At 33.5% G+C, this 14,453-nt stretch overlaps 1 protein-coding gene across 2 annotated transcripts in view; it reads left to right on the top strand.

Annotated features, from left to right (window-relative positions):
• Positions 1-14,453, top strand: part of adamtsl4 (ADAMTS-like 4) — a 76,787-nt gene that overhangs the window by 28,811 nt on the left and 33,523 nt on the right. For both annotated transcript variants that reach the window (XM_051865235.1, XM_051865234.1), the window contains exon 5: positions 7,148-7,250. In XM_051865235.1, the coding sequence (XP_051721195.1) occupies positions 7,148-7,250 (103 nt within the window). The remainder of the gene's footprint in view (positions 1-7,147; positions 7,251-14,453) is intronic.

Raw genomic sequence — 14,453 nt, 5'->3', positions numbered from 1 at the left:
CTCGCAATTCTGACTTTATATCTCGCAATTCTGACTTTATAACTTGCAATTCTGACTTTATAATTTGCAATTCTGACTTTATATCTCGCAATTCTGACTTTATATCTCGCAATTCTGACTTTATATCTCGCAATTCTGACTTTATATCATGCAATTCTGACTTTATATCTCGCAATTCTGACTTTATAACTCGCAATTCTGACTTTATAATTTGCAATTCTGACTTTATATCTCGCAATTCTGACTTTATATCATGCAATTCTGACTTTATATCTCGCAATTCTGACTTTATATCATGCAATTCTGACTTTATATCTCGCAATTCTGACTTTATATCTCGCAATTCTGACTTTATATCATGCAATTCTGACTTTATAACTCGCAATTCTGACTTTATAACTCGCCATTCTGACTTTATATCTCGCCATTCTGACTTTATATCTCGCCATTCTGACTTTATATCTCACAATTCTGACTTTATATCATGCAATTCTGACTTTATATCTCGCAATTCTGACTTTATAACTCGCAATTCTGACTTTATATCTCGCAATTCTGACTTTATATCTCGCAATTCTGACTTTATAAATCGCAATTCTGACTTTATAATTTGCAATTCTGACTTGATAACTCGCAATTCTGACTTGATAACTCGCAATTCTGACTTTATATCTCGCAATTCTGACTTTATATCACGCAATTCTGACTTTATATCTCGCAATTCTGACTTTATAACTCGCAATTCTGACTTTATAATTTGCAATTCTGACTTTATATCTCGCAATTCTGACTTTATATCTCGCAATTCTGACTTTATAACTCACAATTCTGACTTTATATCATGCAATTCTGACTTTATATCTCGCAATTCTGACTTTATATCTCGCAATTCTGACTTTATAACTCGCAATTCTGACTTTATAATTTGCAATTCTGACTTTATATCTCGCAATTCTGACTTTATATCATGCAATTCTGACTTTATAACTCGCAATTCTGACTTTATAACTCGCCATTCTGACTTTATATCTCACAATTCTGACTTTATATCTCACAATTCTGACTTTATATCACGCAATTCTGACTTTATATCTCGCAATTCTGACTTTATAACTCGCAACTTTGTATCTCGCAATTCTGACTTGATAACTCGCAATTCTGACTTGATAACTCGCAATTCTGACTTTATATCTCGCAATTCTGACTTTATATCTCGCAATTCTGACTTTATATCACGCAATTCTGACTTTATATCTCGCAATTCTGACTTTATAACTCGCAATTCTGACTTTATATCATGCAATTCTGACTTTATATCTCGCAATTCTGACTTTATAACTCGCAATTCTGACTTTATAATTTGCAATTCTGACTTTATATCTCGCAATTCTGACTTTATATCATGCAATTCTGACTTTATAACTAGCAATTCTGACTTTATAACACGCCATTCTGACTTTATATCTCGCAATTCTGACTTTATATCTCACAATTCTGACTTTATATCTCGCAATTCTGACTTTATATCTCGCAATTCTGACTTTATAACTCGCAATTCTGACTTTATATCTCGCAATTCTGACTTTATAACTCGCAATTCTGACTTGATAACTCGCAATTCTTACTTGATAACTCGCAATTCTGACTTTATATCTCGCAATTCTGACTTTATATCATGCAATTCTGACTTTATATCTCGCAATTCTGACTTTATAACTCGCAATTCTGACTTTATATCATGCAATTCTGACTTTATATCTCGCAATTCTGACTTTATAACTCGCAATTCTGACTTTATAATTTGCAATTCTGACTTTATATCTCGCAATTCTGACTTTATATCTCGCAATTCTGACTTTATAACTCGCAATTCTGACTTTATATCTCGCAATTCTGACTTTATAACTCGCAATTCTGACTTTATAATTTGCAATTCTGACTTTATATCTCGCAATTCTGACTTTATATCTCGCAATTCTGACTTTATAACTTGCAATTCTGACTTTATAATTTGCAATTCTGACTTTATATCTCGCAATTCTGACTTTATAACTCGCAATTCTGACTTTATATCTCGCAATTCTGACTTTATATCTCGCAATTCTGACTTTATAACTTGCAATTCTGACTTTATAATTTGCAATTCTGACTTTATATCTCGCAATTCTGACTTTATATCTCGCAATTCTGACTTTATATCTCGCAATTCTGACTTTATATCTCGCAATTCTGACTTTATATCACGCAATTCTGACTTTATATCTCGCAATTCTGACTTTATAACTTGCAATTCTGACTTTATATCATGCAATTCTGACTTTATATCTCGCAATTCTGACTTTATAACTCGCAATTCTGACTTTATAATTTGCAATTCTGACTTTATATCTCGCAATTCTGACTTTATATCATGCAATTCTGACTTTATATCTCGCAATTCTGACTTTATATCATGCAATTCTGACTTTATAACTCGCAATTCTGACTTTATATCTCGCAATTCTGACTTTATATCATGCAATTCTGACTTTATAACTCGCAATTCTGACTTTATAATTTGCAATTCTGACTTTATAACTCGCAATTCTGACTTTATAACTCGCCATTCTGACTTTATATCTCGCCATTCTGACTTTATATCTCGCCATTCTGACTTTATATCTCACAATTCTGACTTTATATCATGCAATTCTGACTTTATATCTCGCAATTCTGACTTTATAACTCGCAATTCTGACTTTATAACTCGCAATTCTGACTTTATATCTCGCAATTCTGACTTTATATCTCGCAATTCTGACTTTATAAATCGCAATTCTGACTTCATAATTTGCAATTCTGACTTTATGTCTCGCAATTCTGACTTTATATCTCGCAATTCTGACTTTATAATTTGCAATTCTGACTTTATATCTCGCAATTCTGACTTTATATCTCACAATTCTGACTTTATATCACGCAATTCTGACTTTATATCTCGCAATTCTGACTTTATAACTCGCAATTCTGACTTTATATCATGCAATTCTGACTTTATATCTCGCAATTCTGACTTTATAACTCGCAATTCTGACTTTATAATTTGCAATTCTGACTTTATATCTCGCAATTCTGACTTTATATCATGCAATTCTGACTTTATATCTCACAATTCTGACTTTATATCATGCAATTCTGACTTTATATCATGCAATTCTGACTTCATAACTCGCAATTCTGACTTTATATCTCGCAATTCTGACTTTATATCATGCAATTCTGACTTCATAACTCGCAATTCTGACTTTATATCTCGCAATTCTGACTTTATATCATGCAATTCTGACTTTATAACTCGCAATTCTGACTTTATAATTTGCAATTCTGACTTTATAACTCGCAATTCTGACTTTATAACTCGCCATTCTGACTTTATATCTCGCCATTCTGACTTTATATCTCGCCATTCTGACTTTATATCTCACAATTCTGACTTTATATCATGCAATTCTGACTTTATATCTCGCAATTCTGACTTTATAATTTGCAATTCTGACTTTATATCTCGCAATTCTGACTTTATATCATGCAATTCTGACTTTATAACTTGCAATTCTGACTTTATATCTCGCAATTCTGACTTTATATCACACAATTCTGACTTTATATCTCGCAATTCTGACTTTATAACTCGCAATTCTGACTTTATATCATGCAATTCTGACTTTATATCTCGCAATTCTGACTTTATAACTCGCAATTCTGACTTTATAATGTGCAATTCTGACTTTATATCTCGCAATTCTGACTTTATATCATGCAATTCTGACTTTATATCTCGCAATTCTGACTTTATATCTCGCAATTCTGACTTTATATCTCACAATTCTGACTTTATATCTCGCAATTCTGACTTTATAACTCGCAATTCTGACTTTATAACTCGCAATTCTGACTTTATATCATGCAATTCTGACTTTATATCTCGCAATTCTGACTTTATAACTCGCAATTCTGACTTTATATCTCGCAATTCTGACTTTATATCTCGCAATTCTGACTTTATAAATCGCAATTCTGACTTTATAATTTGCAATTCTGACTTTATATCTCGCAATTCTGACTTTATAATTTGCAATTCTGACTTTATATCATGCAATTCTGACTTTATATCATGCAATTCTGACTTCATAACTCGCAATTCTGACTTTATATCTCGCAATTCTGACTTTATATCATGCAATTCTGACTTCATAACTCGCAATTCTGACTTTATATCTCGTAATTCTGACTTTATATCATGCAATTCTGACTTTATAACTCGCAATTCTGACTTTATAATTTGCAATTCTGACTTTATAACTCGCAATTCTGACTTTATAACTCGCCATTCTGACTTTATATCATGCAATTCTGACTTTATATCTCGCAATTCTGACTTTATAACTCGCAATTCTGACTTTATAACTCGCAATTCTGACTTTATATCTCGCAATTCTGACTTTATATCTCGCAATTCTGACTTTATAAATCGCAATTCTGACTTCATAATTTGCAATTCTGACTTTATGTCTCGCAATTCTGACTTTATATCTCGCAATTCTGACTTTATAATTTGCAATTCTGACTTTATATCTCGCAATTCTGACTTTATATCTCACAATTCTGACTTTATATCACGCAATTCTGACTTTATATCTCGCAATTCTGACTTTATAACTCGCAATTCTGACTTTATATCATGCAATTCTGACTTTATAACTCGCAATTCTGACTTTATAACTCGCCATTCTGACTTTATATCTCGCCATTCTGACTTTATATCTCGCCATTCTGACTTTATATCTCACAATTCTGACTTTATATCATGCAATTCTGACTTTATAACTCGCAATTCTGACTTTATAATGTGCAATTCTGACTTTATATCTCGCAATTCTGACTTTATATCATGCAATTCTGACTTTATATCTCGCAATTCTGACTTTATATCTCGCAATTCTGACTTTATATCTCACAATTCTGACTTTATATCTCGCAATTCTGACTTTATAACTCGCAATTCTGACTTTATAACTCGCAATTCTGACTTTATATCATGCAATTCTGACTTTATATCTCGCAATTCTGACTTTATAACTCGCAATTCTGACTTTATATCTCGCAATTCTGACTTTATATCTCGCAATTCTGACTTTATAAATCGCAATTCTGACTTTATAATTTGCAATTCTGACTTTATATCTCGCAATTCTGACTTTATAATTTGCAATTCTGACTTTATATCATGCAATTCTGACTTTATATCATGCAATTCTGACTTCATAACTCGCAATTCTGACTTTATATCTCGCAATTCTGACTTTATATCATGCAATTCTGACTTCATAACTCGCAATTCTGACTTTATATCTCGTAATTCTGACTTTATATCATGCAATTCTGACTTTATAACTCGCAATTCTGACTTTATAATTTGCAATTCTGACTTTATAACTCGCAATTCTGACTTTATAACTCGCCATTCTGACTTTATATCTCGCCATTCTGACTTTATATCTCGCCATTCTGACTTTATATCTCACAATTCTGACTTTATATCATGCAATTCTGACTTTATATCTCGCAATTCTGACTTTATAATTTGCAATTCTGACTTTATATCTCGCAATTCTGACTTTATATCATGCAATTCTGACTTTATAACTTGCAATTCTGACTTTATATCTCGCAATTCTGACTTTATATCACACAATTCTGACTTTATATCTCGCAATTCTGACTTTATAACTCGCAATTCTGACTTTATATCATGCAATTCTGACTTTATATCTCGCAATTCTGACTTTATAACTCGCAATTCTGACTTTATAATGTGCAATTCTGACTTTATATCTCGCAATTCTGACTTTATATCATGCAATTCTGACTTTATATCTCGCAATTCTGACTTTATATCTCGCAATTCTGACTTTATATCTCACAATTCTGACTTTATATCTCGCAATTCTGACTTGATAACTCACAATTCTGACTTTATAACTCGCAATTCTGACTTTATAACTCGCAATTCTGACTTTATATCATGCAATTCTGACTTTATATCTCGCAATTCTGACTTTATATCTCGCAATTCTGACTTTATAACTCGCAATTCTGACTTTATAATTTGCAATTCTGACTTTATATCTCACAATTCTGACTTTATAACTCACAATTGTGAATTTATATCTCGCAATTCTGAGAAAAAAAAGTCATAATTGTGAGATATAAATTCGCAATTGCGAGAAAAAAAATCAGAATTGTGAGATAAAAAGTCGCAATTACCTTTTTTATTTTTTATTTTTTTATGTTTTTCAGCAAAGTCTTAATCATGTTGATGATTTAGAGGCCTTATATCGAATATGATACAGTAGGCTTTATAGGGTTAATGGTTCTGTTAATAATTTGGAATTCTATGTATTTTTTAAGTTTTAATTTTTGTTTTGACAAACTTTGTTTTTCAATTTTTTAAAAATGTAATGATCCTGAATAACCAAGTTATTTGATTCTCATCCTTGTGGTTTGTCAGTTTTTCTTTCCTTAAAATTTGTGTCATTTTAAATCGTCTTCTTCATGGCTCTTGGCTTGCTCTGACTCCGTAAACACTGGCCTCCGTCTGTCTCTCCCTCTCTAGAGATTTATGTGAGTGTTTCCACGTTCACCATTATTTCCATATAGTAGCCAATGTATCACTCTCTGTCACAGGTTGACCCAAAGCATACGCACACATGCACGCACGCACGCGCACACACACACACACACAGGTTTGTTTTGCTATCTTAGTGAGGACATTCCATAGGCGTAATGGTTTTTATACTGTACAAAGTGTACAGTCTATCCCCCTACACTACCCCTACCCCTAAACCTACCCATCACAGGAAACTGTCTGCATTTTTAATAAAACATTGTTTAGTATGTTTTTAAAGCTATTTTAAATGAGGACTCATGAAATGTCCTCATATTTCCTGTTTATATTGAAATAACAGTGTAATACCCATGTTATTATACAAATTTGTGTCCTCATAAATCACAAATACGTGCACACACACACACACACACACACATTGTCATGGTTGTCAAAGTAAGACACTATATCTTAAGTCTCTCTCTCTCTCTCTCCCTCTAGGCATGTCCAGGTGCTCCAGTAAACTCCAGAGCTGAGCAGTGTGCAGCGTTCAACAGTCAAGAGTTTATGGGACGCGTGTATGACTGGGAGCCTTTCACAGAAGGTTAGAAACGGAAATTGAAGGGGTATAAAGGGGAAAAAAGAAGCAATAACAGGTGTGGTGGAATATTACCCTGCTACACACCTCTCTGCCATTGTGGACCAGCATTTGGAGTTTATTGTCTAATAATCAAGTTTACTGGACATCTACTCACACAGCATTTTCCATTTACCTCACTTAGTTCTTCATAATGAACATGCTTATATCAGACCATGTTCTTTTGCTGTTAAGAGGTACAAATGAGCTCTGTTCCAAAACCTAGTGTGCTGCCTACCTAGAAACATTTTAAGGCACTAGCGTTCTTTTTTTTTTGAAGAAGTGTGCACACCAAGGCTGCATTTATTTGATTCAAAGTACAGTAAAAATATTATAAATATTAGATATAACATTATAAATATTATTGTGAAATATTACAAATTTAAATAACTGTTTTACATTTGAACATAATTTAAAATGTAATTTATTCCTGTGATCAAAGCTGAATTTGTTCAAAAAAATTTTTTAAAGATGGCTTAGAAGTGGAGAAAAAATTTTGATAATTCTATACTGAAAATATCAACCAAATTTTGATTTCATATTACAAAAAAAAAAGAAAAAACTAAATATTTTGGCTTTCAATTACACTTTAAACTACCAAAACAACATGGCAGAGTTTTTTTAGTTATCTTCAACAAGTTTTGCCATTTTTAAACTAATTATGCAGATTTTACTTCACAATCAGCGTAGAAAATGTGAAAAATGTGCACGGATTCAGTTTAGACTGGCATAACCTTAAACAGTTAGTGATTCTCAGAAAGCACAGAACTAGCAGATAAGCAAGAATAAAGACGTTTTTGAGAGGCTGTAAATGACCTGAGCCTTAAGAAGACAAAGTAGATGTAGAATGAATGAAGGGAAGGAGGAGGGGGGTGACCACAGGGGTCATGGGTATTACTGTACAAGCAAAGCGTCTTTGTGAGAGAGAAGGATAGAGAAAGAGAAGTTAAAGAGAAACACAGAGTTAAAAACAGAGGAATGTGTGACGGGCCCTTATAAAAGTCACCGAGACAGAACACACGTAGCAGACCGCGACTATAAATCAACAATACAGAAAGAGGAGAGAAAGAAAAAGAGGGACTTATAGTGGGGAAATCGGATGAGGGAGGAGGAGTCAGAGAGGACAGAGGTTAGGGAGTCATAGCAACCGAATAAAAAATGCTGCTGTTCGGGATGGATGGATGGATGGGATGAAAGGGTCTGTGAATGAGAAGAGAAAGACCTGAATGGAGGAAGAAAGGCCTGAATAGTAAGTGAGAGGCTTGAAAAAGGGGGAAGTGAGGACAGACGTTACTGAAGTGACACCCAATCTACTGCTGAGGAGAGGGAGCCGTCTGGGCCACAGCAGAGAGACTCAAGTGTGCAGGACGTCCTCTCTGACAGATGGCCGTATAGAGGCAACCACAAATCTTTAGGACAGGACCCTAAATCTGCTGTTTAGATCAGTGCAGTCTTAAATACTGAGTAAAGAATCTTGATTTTTGAGTGTAGAACCCTGAATCTTAAAGCTTAAATAGGCCGACTGAATATAGAATCTTGATTCTTGAGTTTAGAACCCTGAATCTTTAGTTTAGAATCTTGAATTTTAAGTTTAGAATCTTGAATCATTTAGTGTAGGACCTTGAATTTGAATTTAGAATCATGCATGCTGAGTTTAAGTTAAGGACACTTAATCTTGACTTTAGAATCTTCAGATAGAATCTTGAAACTTGAGTTTATAATTTTGAAACTTGAGCTTGCAATCTTCAATCTTGAGTGTATCATGAATACTGAGTTTAGACATTTGAATCTTGAATTACAATCATGAGTTTAAAATCTTCATCTTGATCTTCAATTTTGGATACTGTATGTATATATATATATATATATATATATATATATACAGTTGCAAGAAAAAGTATGTGAACCACTTGCAGAATCTGTGAAAATGTGAATAATTTTAACAAAATAAGAGAGATCATACAAAATGCATGTTATTTTTCAATTAGTACTGTCCTGAGTAAGATATTTTACACCCCCTGTCTCTTAATGCATTGTGTTTCCTTCTGGAGCATCAGTGAATGTTTGAACCTTTTTTATTAGTTTGAGTCCCTCAGTTGTCCTCAGTGTGAAAAGACGGATCTCAAAATCATTCAGTCACTGCTGTAAAGGTTTCAAATATGCAAAAAATCCTTGAAAACTGAAGAATCTGCAGGACCTGGAGATTTTTTCTGAAGAACAGAGCTCAGTTTAACTGCTCAGAACAAACAAGAGACTCATGAACAACCATCACAAAACTAAAAAACAGATGTAGATCATCCAGGTAACCACACACAGTATTAAGAATCAATGGTTCACAAACTTTTGAATGGGGTAATTTTAATAAATTCAGCTATTTTTTTTGTCTTATGGATTATATGTAAACATCTTTTATGTAAAATATCTTACTCGGGACAGTACTAAATGAAAAATAACATGCATTTTGTATGATCTCTCTTATTTTGTTAAAATTTTTCACATTTTCACAAATTCTGCAAGTGGTTCACATACTTTTTCTTGCAACTGTGTATATATATATATATATATATATATATATATATATATATATATAGGCATGTTTAAAAAGCTACTTAAATGTCCTAATTGAACTAAGGCTTAATCCTGGCTTAATCTAAGCCCTGTGAAACCAGGGTCTTGAGTTTAGAACCTCAAATCTTGAGTGTAGAACCTTGAATTTAGAATCTTAAATACTGAATATAGAATCTATAATAATTATATTAGAATCATGATTCTTGAGTTTAGAAGCCTGAATATTGTTTAGAATCTTGAATTTTTTAATCTTGAGTTTAGAATCATTAGTTTAGTACCTGCAAACTTGAGTTTAGAACCTCAAGAACCTTGAATTTAGAATTGTGAATGCTGCATTACGACACTTGAATCTTGAATTATAATCATGAGTTTAAAATCTTCAGCTTGAGTCTAGAATGTTCAGTTTTGAATACTGAGTGTAGAACATTAAATCTTGACTTTAGAATCTTCAGTTTAGAACCTGCAAACTTGAGTTTAGAACCTTAAGACACTTGAATCTTGAATTATAATCATGAGTTTAAAATCTTCATCTTGAGTCTAGAATTTTGAATTTACTGAGTGTAGAGTATTAAATCTAGAGTTTAGAACCTGAAATCTTGAGTGTAAAACCCATGAATTTAGAATCTTTAATACTGAATATATATTTATAATCATGAGTTTAGAATCTTGATTCTTGAGTTTACAACCCTGAATATTGTTTAGAATCTTGAATGTCTAATTTTGAGTTTAAAATTTTTAGTTAGAATCTTCATTAGAACCTCAAGAGCCTTGCATTTAGAATTGTGAATCCTGAGTCCTGAGATTCCTGAATCCTAGAATTGAGAATCCTGAGAGACACTTGAATCTTGAATTTACAATTTTGAGTTAAAACATTGAATCTTGAATTTAGAATGTCAAATCTTGAGATAAGAACCCTTAATTTGGGGGTTGGGTAGATTCTTCAGTTATAAACTTGTCTTATTTTTAGATCTTTGGACATTGTTTCAAATTATTTGTTGATGAAGTGCTGCTAAGGAGTTCTTGCAGCTTCTGTGTTGTAGGAGTATGTCTTTTATTACTGAGCTTTTTCTCATCATAGTTCTGAGAGTCATTATGATCTCGCTGCTGCTTCCAGTAATATTCAGTAAATCATTTCTAGATGAGGAAAAGCTTGTATGACATTAAAGGAATAGTTTTATGCAAGGAGAAAAGATTGTGTATTGATTACATGATATTTACTCCAAACCTTATAAAATGCATAGCATGCCAGGAGGCCGTCAACTTTAATCTTATTACAATAAATAATCAGCAGATTGAAATCATACAAAATACAATGCAGATATGAGGTTTGGCACATTTTGGTAGATTACTGTGGAATGTTTGCTTTGAACTACAGGTTGATTCAGTCTAATGTTTGTTTAAGTGTAATCAAACCTATAGTGATTTATTCATTTAGCAAATGCTTTTATCCAAAGTGACTTATAAATGAGGATTGCCTCAGAACAAGTGATTCATCCTGAGGAGATCATGTAACATAAAGTGGGCCAATACACACTTCCTAAATGACTTGGAAAAGTACAAGCTAGAACAGAGATGTAGGTGTGACACTGTGAAAATAGTGTTTTATGGTTTAGGGTTAGTCAATAGGTGTGAGTCAAATGCATTTCTTGAATGCTACATTAATCTGGATACATTTGAAAACTGCATTTTTCATGTCTAAATGCCCTCCCTCCACACTAGCATTTTCCAGAAGTTTCTTGTCCACATTGAAACCTCAGTAAAACACTAAAATCATCCTACTGTGCAGATGTAAAATGCAATAAAAGCTTGTGATGGTACTGAGACACCAGACATTTAAATTTTTTTTGCTTCATCGAATGGGATGACACTTGGTGACTATTGTCGCATTAGCTATGTGAACACACAAAAAATGATTAGGATACGTTAAAGGGTCAGAAAAAAATAGTCACACCTGTCTCCTTCGTGGTCAAAAATGACTGACGAAATTAATGGGAAATTATGAAAAAATATGAAAACTCAGAGAATCTTTTGGTGGTACAAAAGACACAGCCACTGTGCAGAAAAAATGCACAGCAATGAAGGGGGGGACACTCTAAAATATCAAGAGTGCAAAATAGACACATTGTAGACACACAAAACGTCCTCCTCTGTGTTCAGGTTTGACTGTAGTAAAATGAATGCAAAAACTGACACTTCAAATCAACATTTCAAACAAAAAATCTGTATAAAAAGACTGTATAAATATTGCATATTATCATAAAGTAGCCTCAAAATGTTAAATAATAATCAAAAAATATTATTGAACAAAAATATATTACATTGGTTTTCCTGAAAAAAAAGTTACATTTCAAGGCTTCGTCACTTTTGACCGCGAAGGAGCCAAGTGTGACCCCTAAACAAAGAGGACCAGAGTGTATGGTCTAAGGGTGTGTTTACATGACAACAATGTACTAAAAATGGAAAAGTTTTTCCTTTGCGTTTTTCGCATATACAGACAACGTTGTCAAAATGATCCCTGTTCACACAGATCCATGAAAACGATTAAAAACTCTGTATTCTGCTGCAAGGCCAGTAGTTGGCGATGTCACTTTGTTCACATATTCATGTTTTTGTTGTTTACACAGAGATGATAACTGTATCGTTTTCAAAAACTTGCACTTTGAAACACATTTTCAAAAGTTTGCGTTTTCAGGCCCCCAAAACGCATTAAAAAGTTGTCCGTTTTTAGTTAAAAATGGTGTCATGTAAACGGCCCCTAAAACGCAATTGCTTTGTTTTGACACAGGACAGCAACTGCGAATAAATATTCTGTCATTTTTGCAGAAATGTAATATGAAGATTGTACAAAGTAACATTTAACATTAGCAACACTTTGAAAGAGAATAGCACATAGCAGGTACATACTGATATAAACATAGATATATGTACAATATGCATTACATGACTAAACATGCGTCATCATTTTCAAAACAGTTTTCACTGTCCACAGTACAGTTTATCCACTTAGGAGAGCGTCTTCAAAAAGCTCAGTTTTTGCAGGGCAAAAACATTGTCTCAGTGTGGATGGAAGACAAAAACATAGAAAAATATGCGTTTGCAAATATATCTGGATTAGAGTAGACGTTGCCAAAAATAGAAAGCTTAAAATTGAAGAGTGTAGCAGCACAGACCAGACGTAGGTATGGATGGCATTCAGTATCAGATGTAGTTCACTACATATTTTTATCAGACAGAGTTGAGTATTGTAGAAAGTTCAGTATTGAACAGGGTCCAGCATCAGAAACAGTTCAGTACGGGACAAAGCTAAGCAGCATGCAGAGCTCAGCATCAGACAGGGTTCAATACTGGGCAAAGTTGAGTATCGGACAGTGCTGATTATCCCACAGGGTTCAGTATCAGGAAGAGTTCAGTGTAAGAATTCAGTTACACTGAAATGACAGAGACATTCACCCCTGTGTTTATAATCTGTTCTGAAACTGCTTTTATGTAGAAATGAAATCAAAACAAACGCACTCAGGGGTATTCAGGCCATGAGCTGTTGTGAAAGAGGCCACAGTGTGACAAGGCGACACGGGGACTGTGTGTGTTTGTGCTGTGGTGTAGGAGGTACAAGAATGTGCTTCGATTTATTAGAAGTAAAACTGTTAGGTTCCAGCAGTTATGTGAGCTATTGTTGGACAGGACATTGGGGGTTTGGCTGTATGGTGTGTGTGTGTGCGCATGCTTTTGTTTTGTTGTCCCTTGGAGATCAGTTTTTGGCCAACTCAACTCTAAAGATCATTATGTGATTGTGTGTGTGTGTGCTGTAATTGTTACTGCATGGCGCTGCTGTGCAGTTCTGTGTATGATTTGGCTTGCTCTCAGTGTGCCAGGGGTTTTTAAGGGACATTCTTAAGAAAAAATCCAATGAAAAATTCAATTCTGCCATTACAAAAAGTAATTTACTGAAAATCTTGAGAACCATCCTAGTTCTCCTTGGCACGTTCATGAGAGAAATAGCAATAATGTCCAATACAGGAACAAATTATCCTCTATAGTTGGATATTTTCTATGATTCAGTTCACAAAACCATTTTAAATTATTCTTTTAACAAATCAGACTGATCTGCTTCACTGGAGGGGAAGATTTTTAGTGAATAATTATTTAAATTTTGTTTTGTTCCTCACAAAAATCATGCAAATTACACATTTTTATGCTACAGACTTATTGGGCCTCATTCATGAAACACGAGCAGAGTGATTTGGTAACACTTTAGTATGGGGAACATATATTCACTATTAACTATGACTTTTGCCTAAATAAACTCCTAATTTACTGCTTATTAATAGTTAGTAAGGTAGTTGTTAAAGAATTAGTTCACTTTCAAATGAAAATTGATCCCAAGCTTTACTCACCCTCAAGCCATCCTAGGTGTATATGACTTTCTTCTTTCAGATGAACACAATCGGAGTTATATTAATCTAGCTTCTGCCAGACTGCCTTCCATATTTAACTTTGGAAGAAAGCGTAACTGATGTCGCGTCAGTTAAGCTTTTTTTCCGTAAGTTGAATAGGGAAGGTGTAGGACATAACGTAAGCGTTTTGAACTGCGAGAGTCATTAC

The sequence above is a fragment of the Ctenopharyngodon idella genome, chromosome 16 (genome assembly GCF_019924925.1).
Source record: "Ctenopharyngodon idella isolate HZGC_01 chromosome 16, HZGC01, whole genome shotgun sequence".
In the NCBI taxonomy this organism is placed as follows: domain Eukaryota; kingdom Metazoa; phylum Chordata; class Actinopteri; order Cypriniformes; family Xenocyprididae; genus Ctenopharyngodon; species Ctenopharyngodon idella.
The sequence above is the reverse complement of the archived record's forward strand: the minus strand, read 5'-3'. Positions and strand labels throughout refer to the sequence as shown.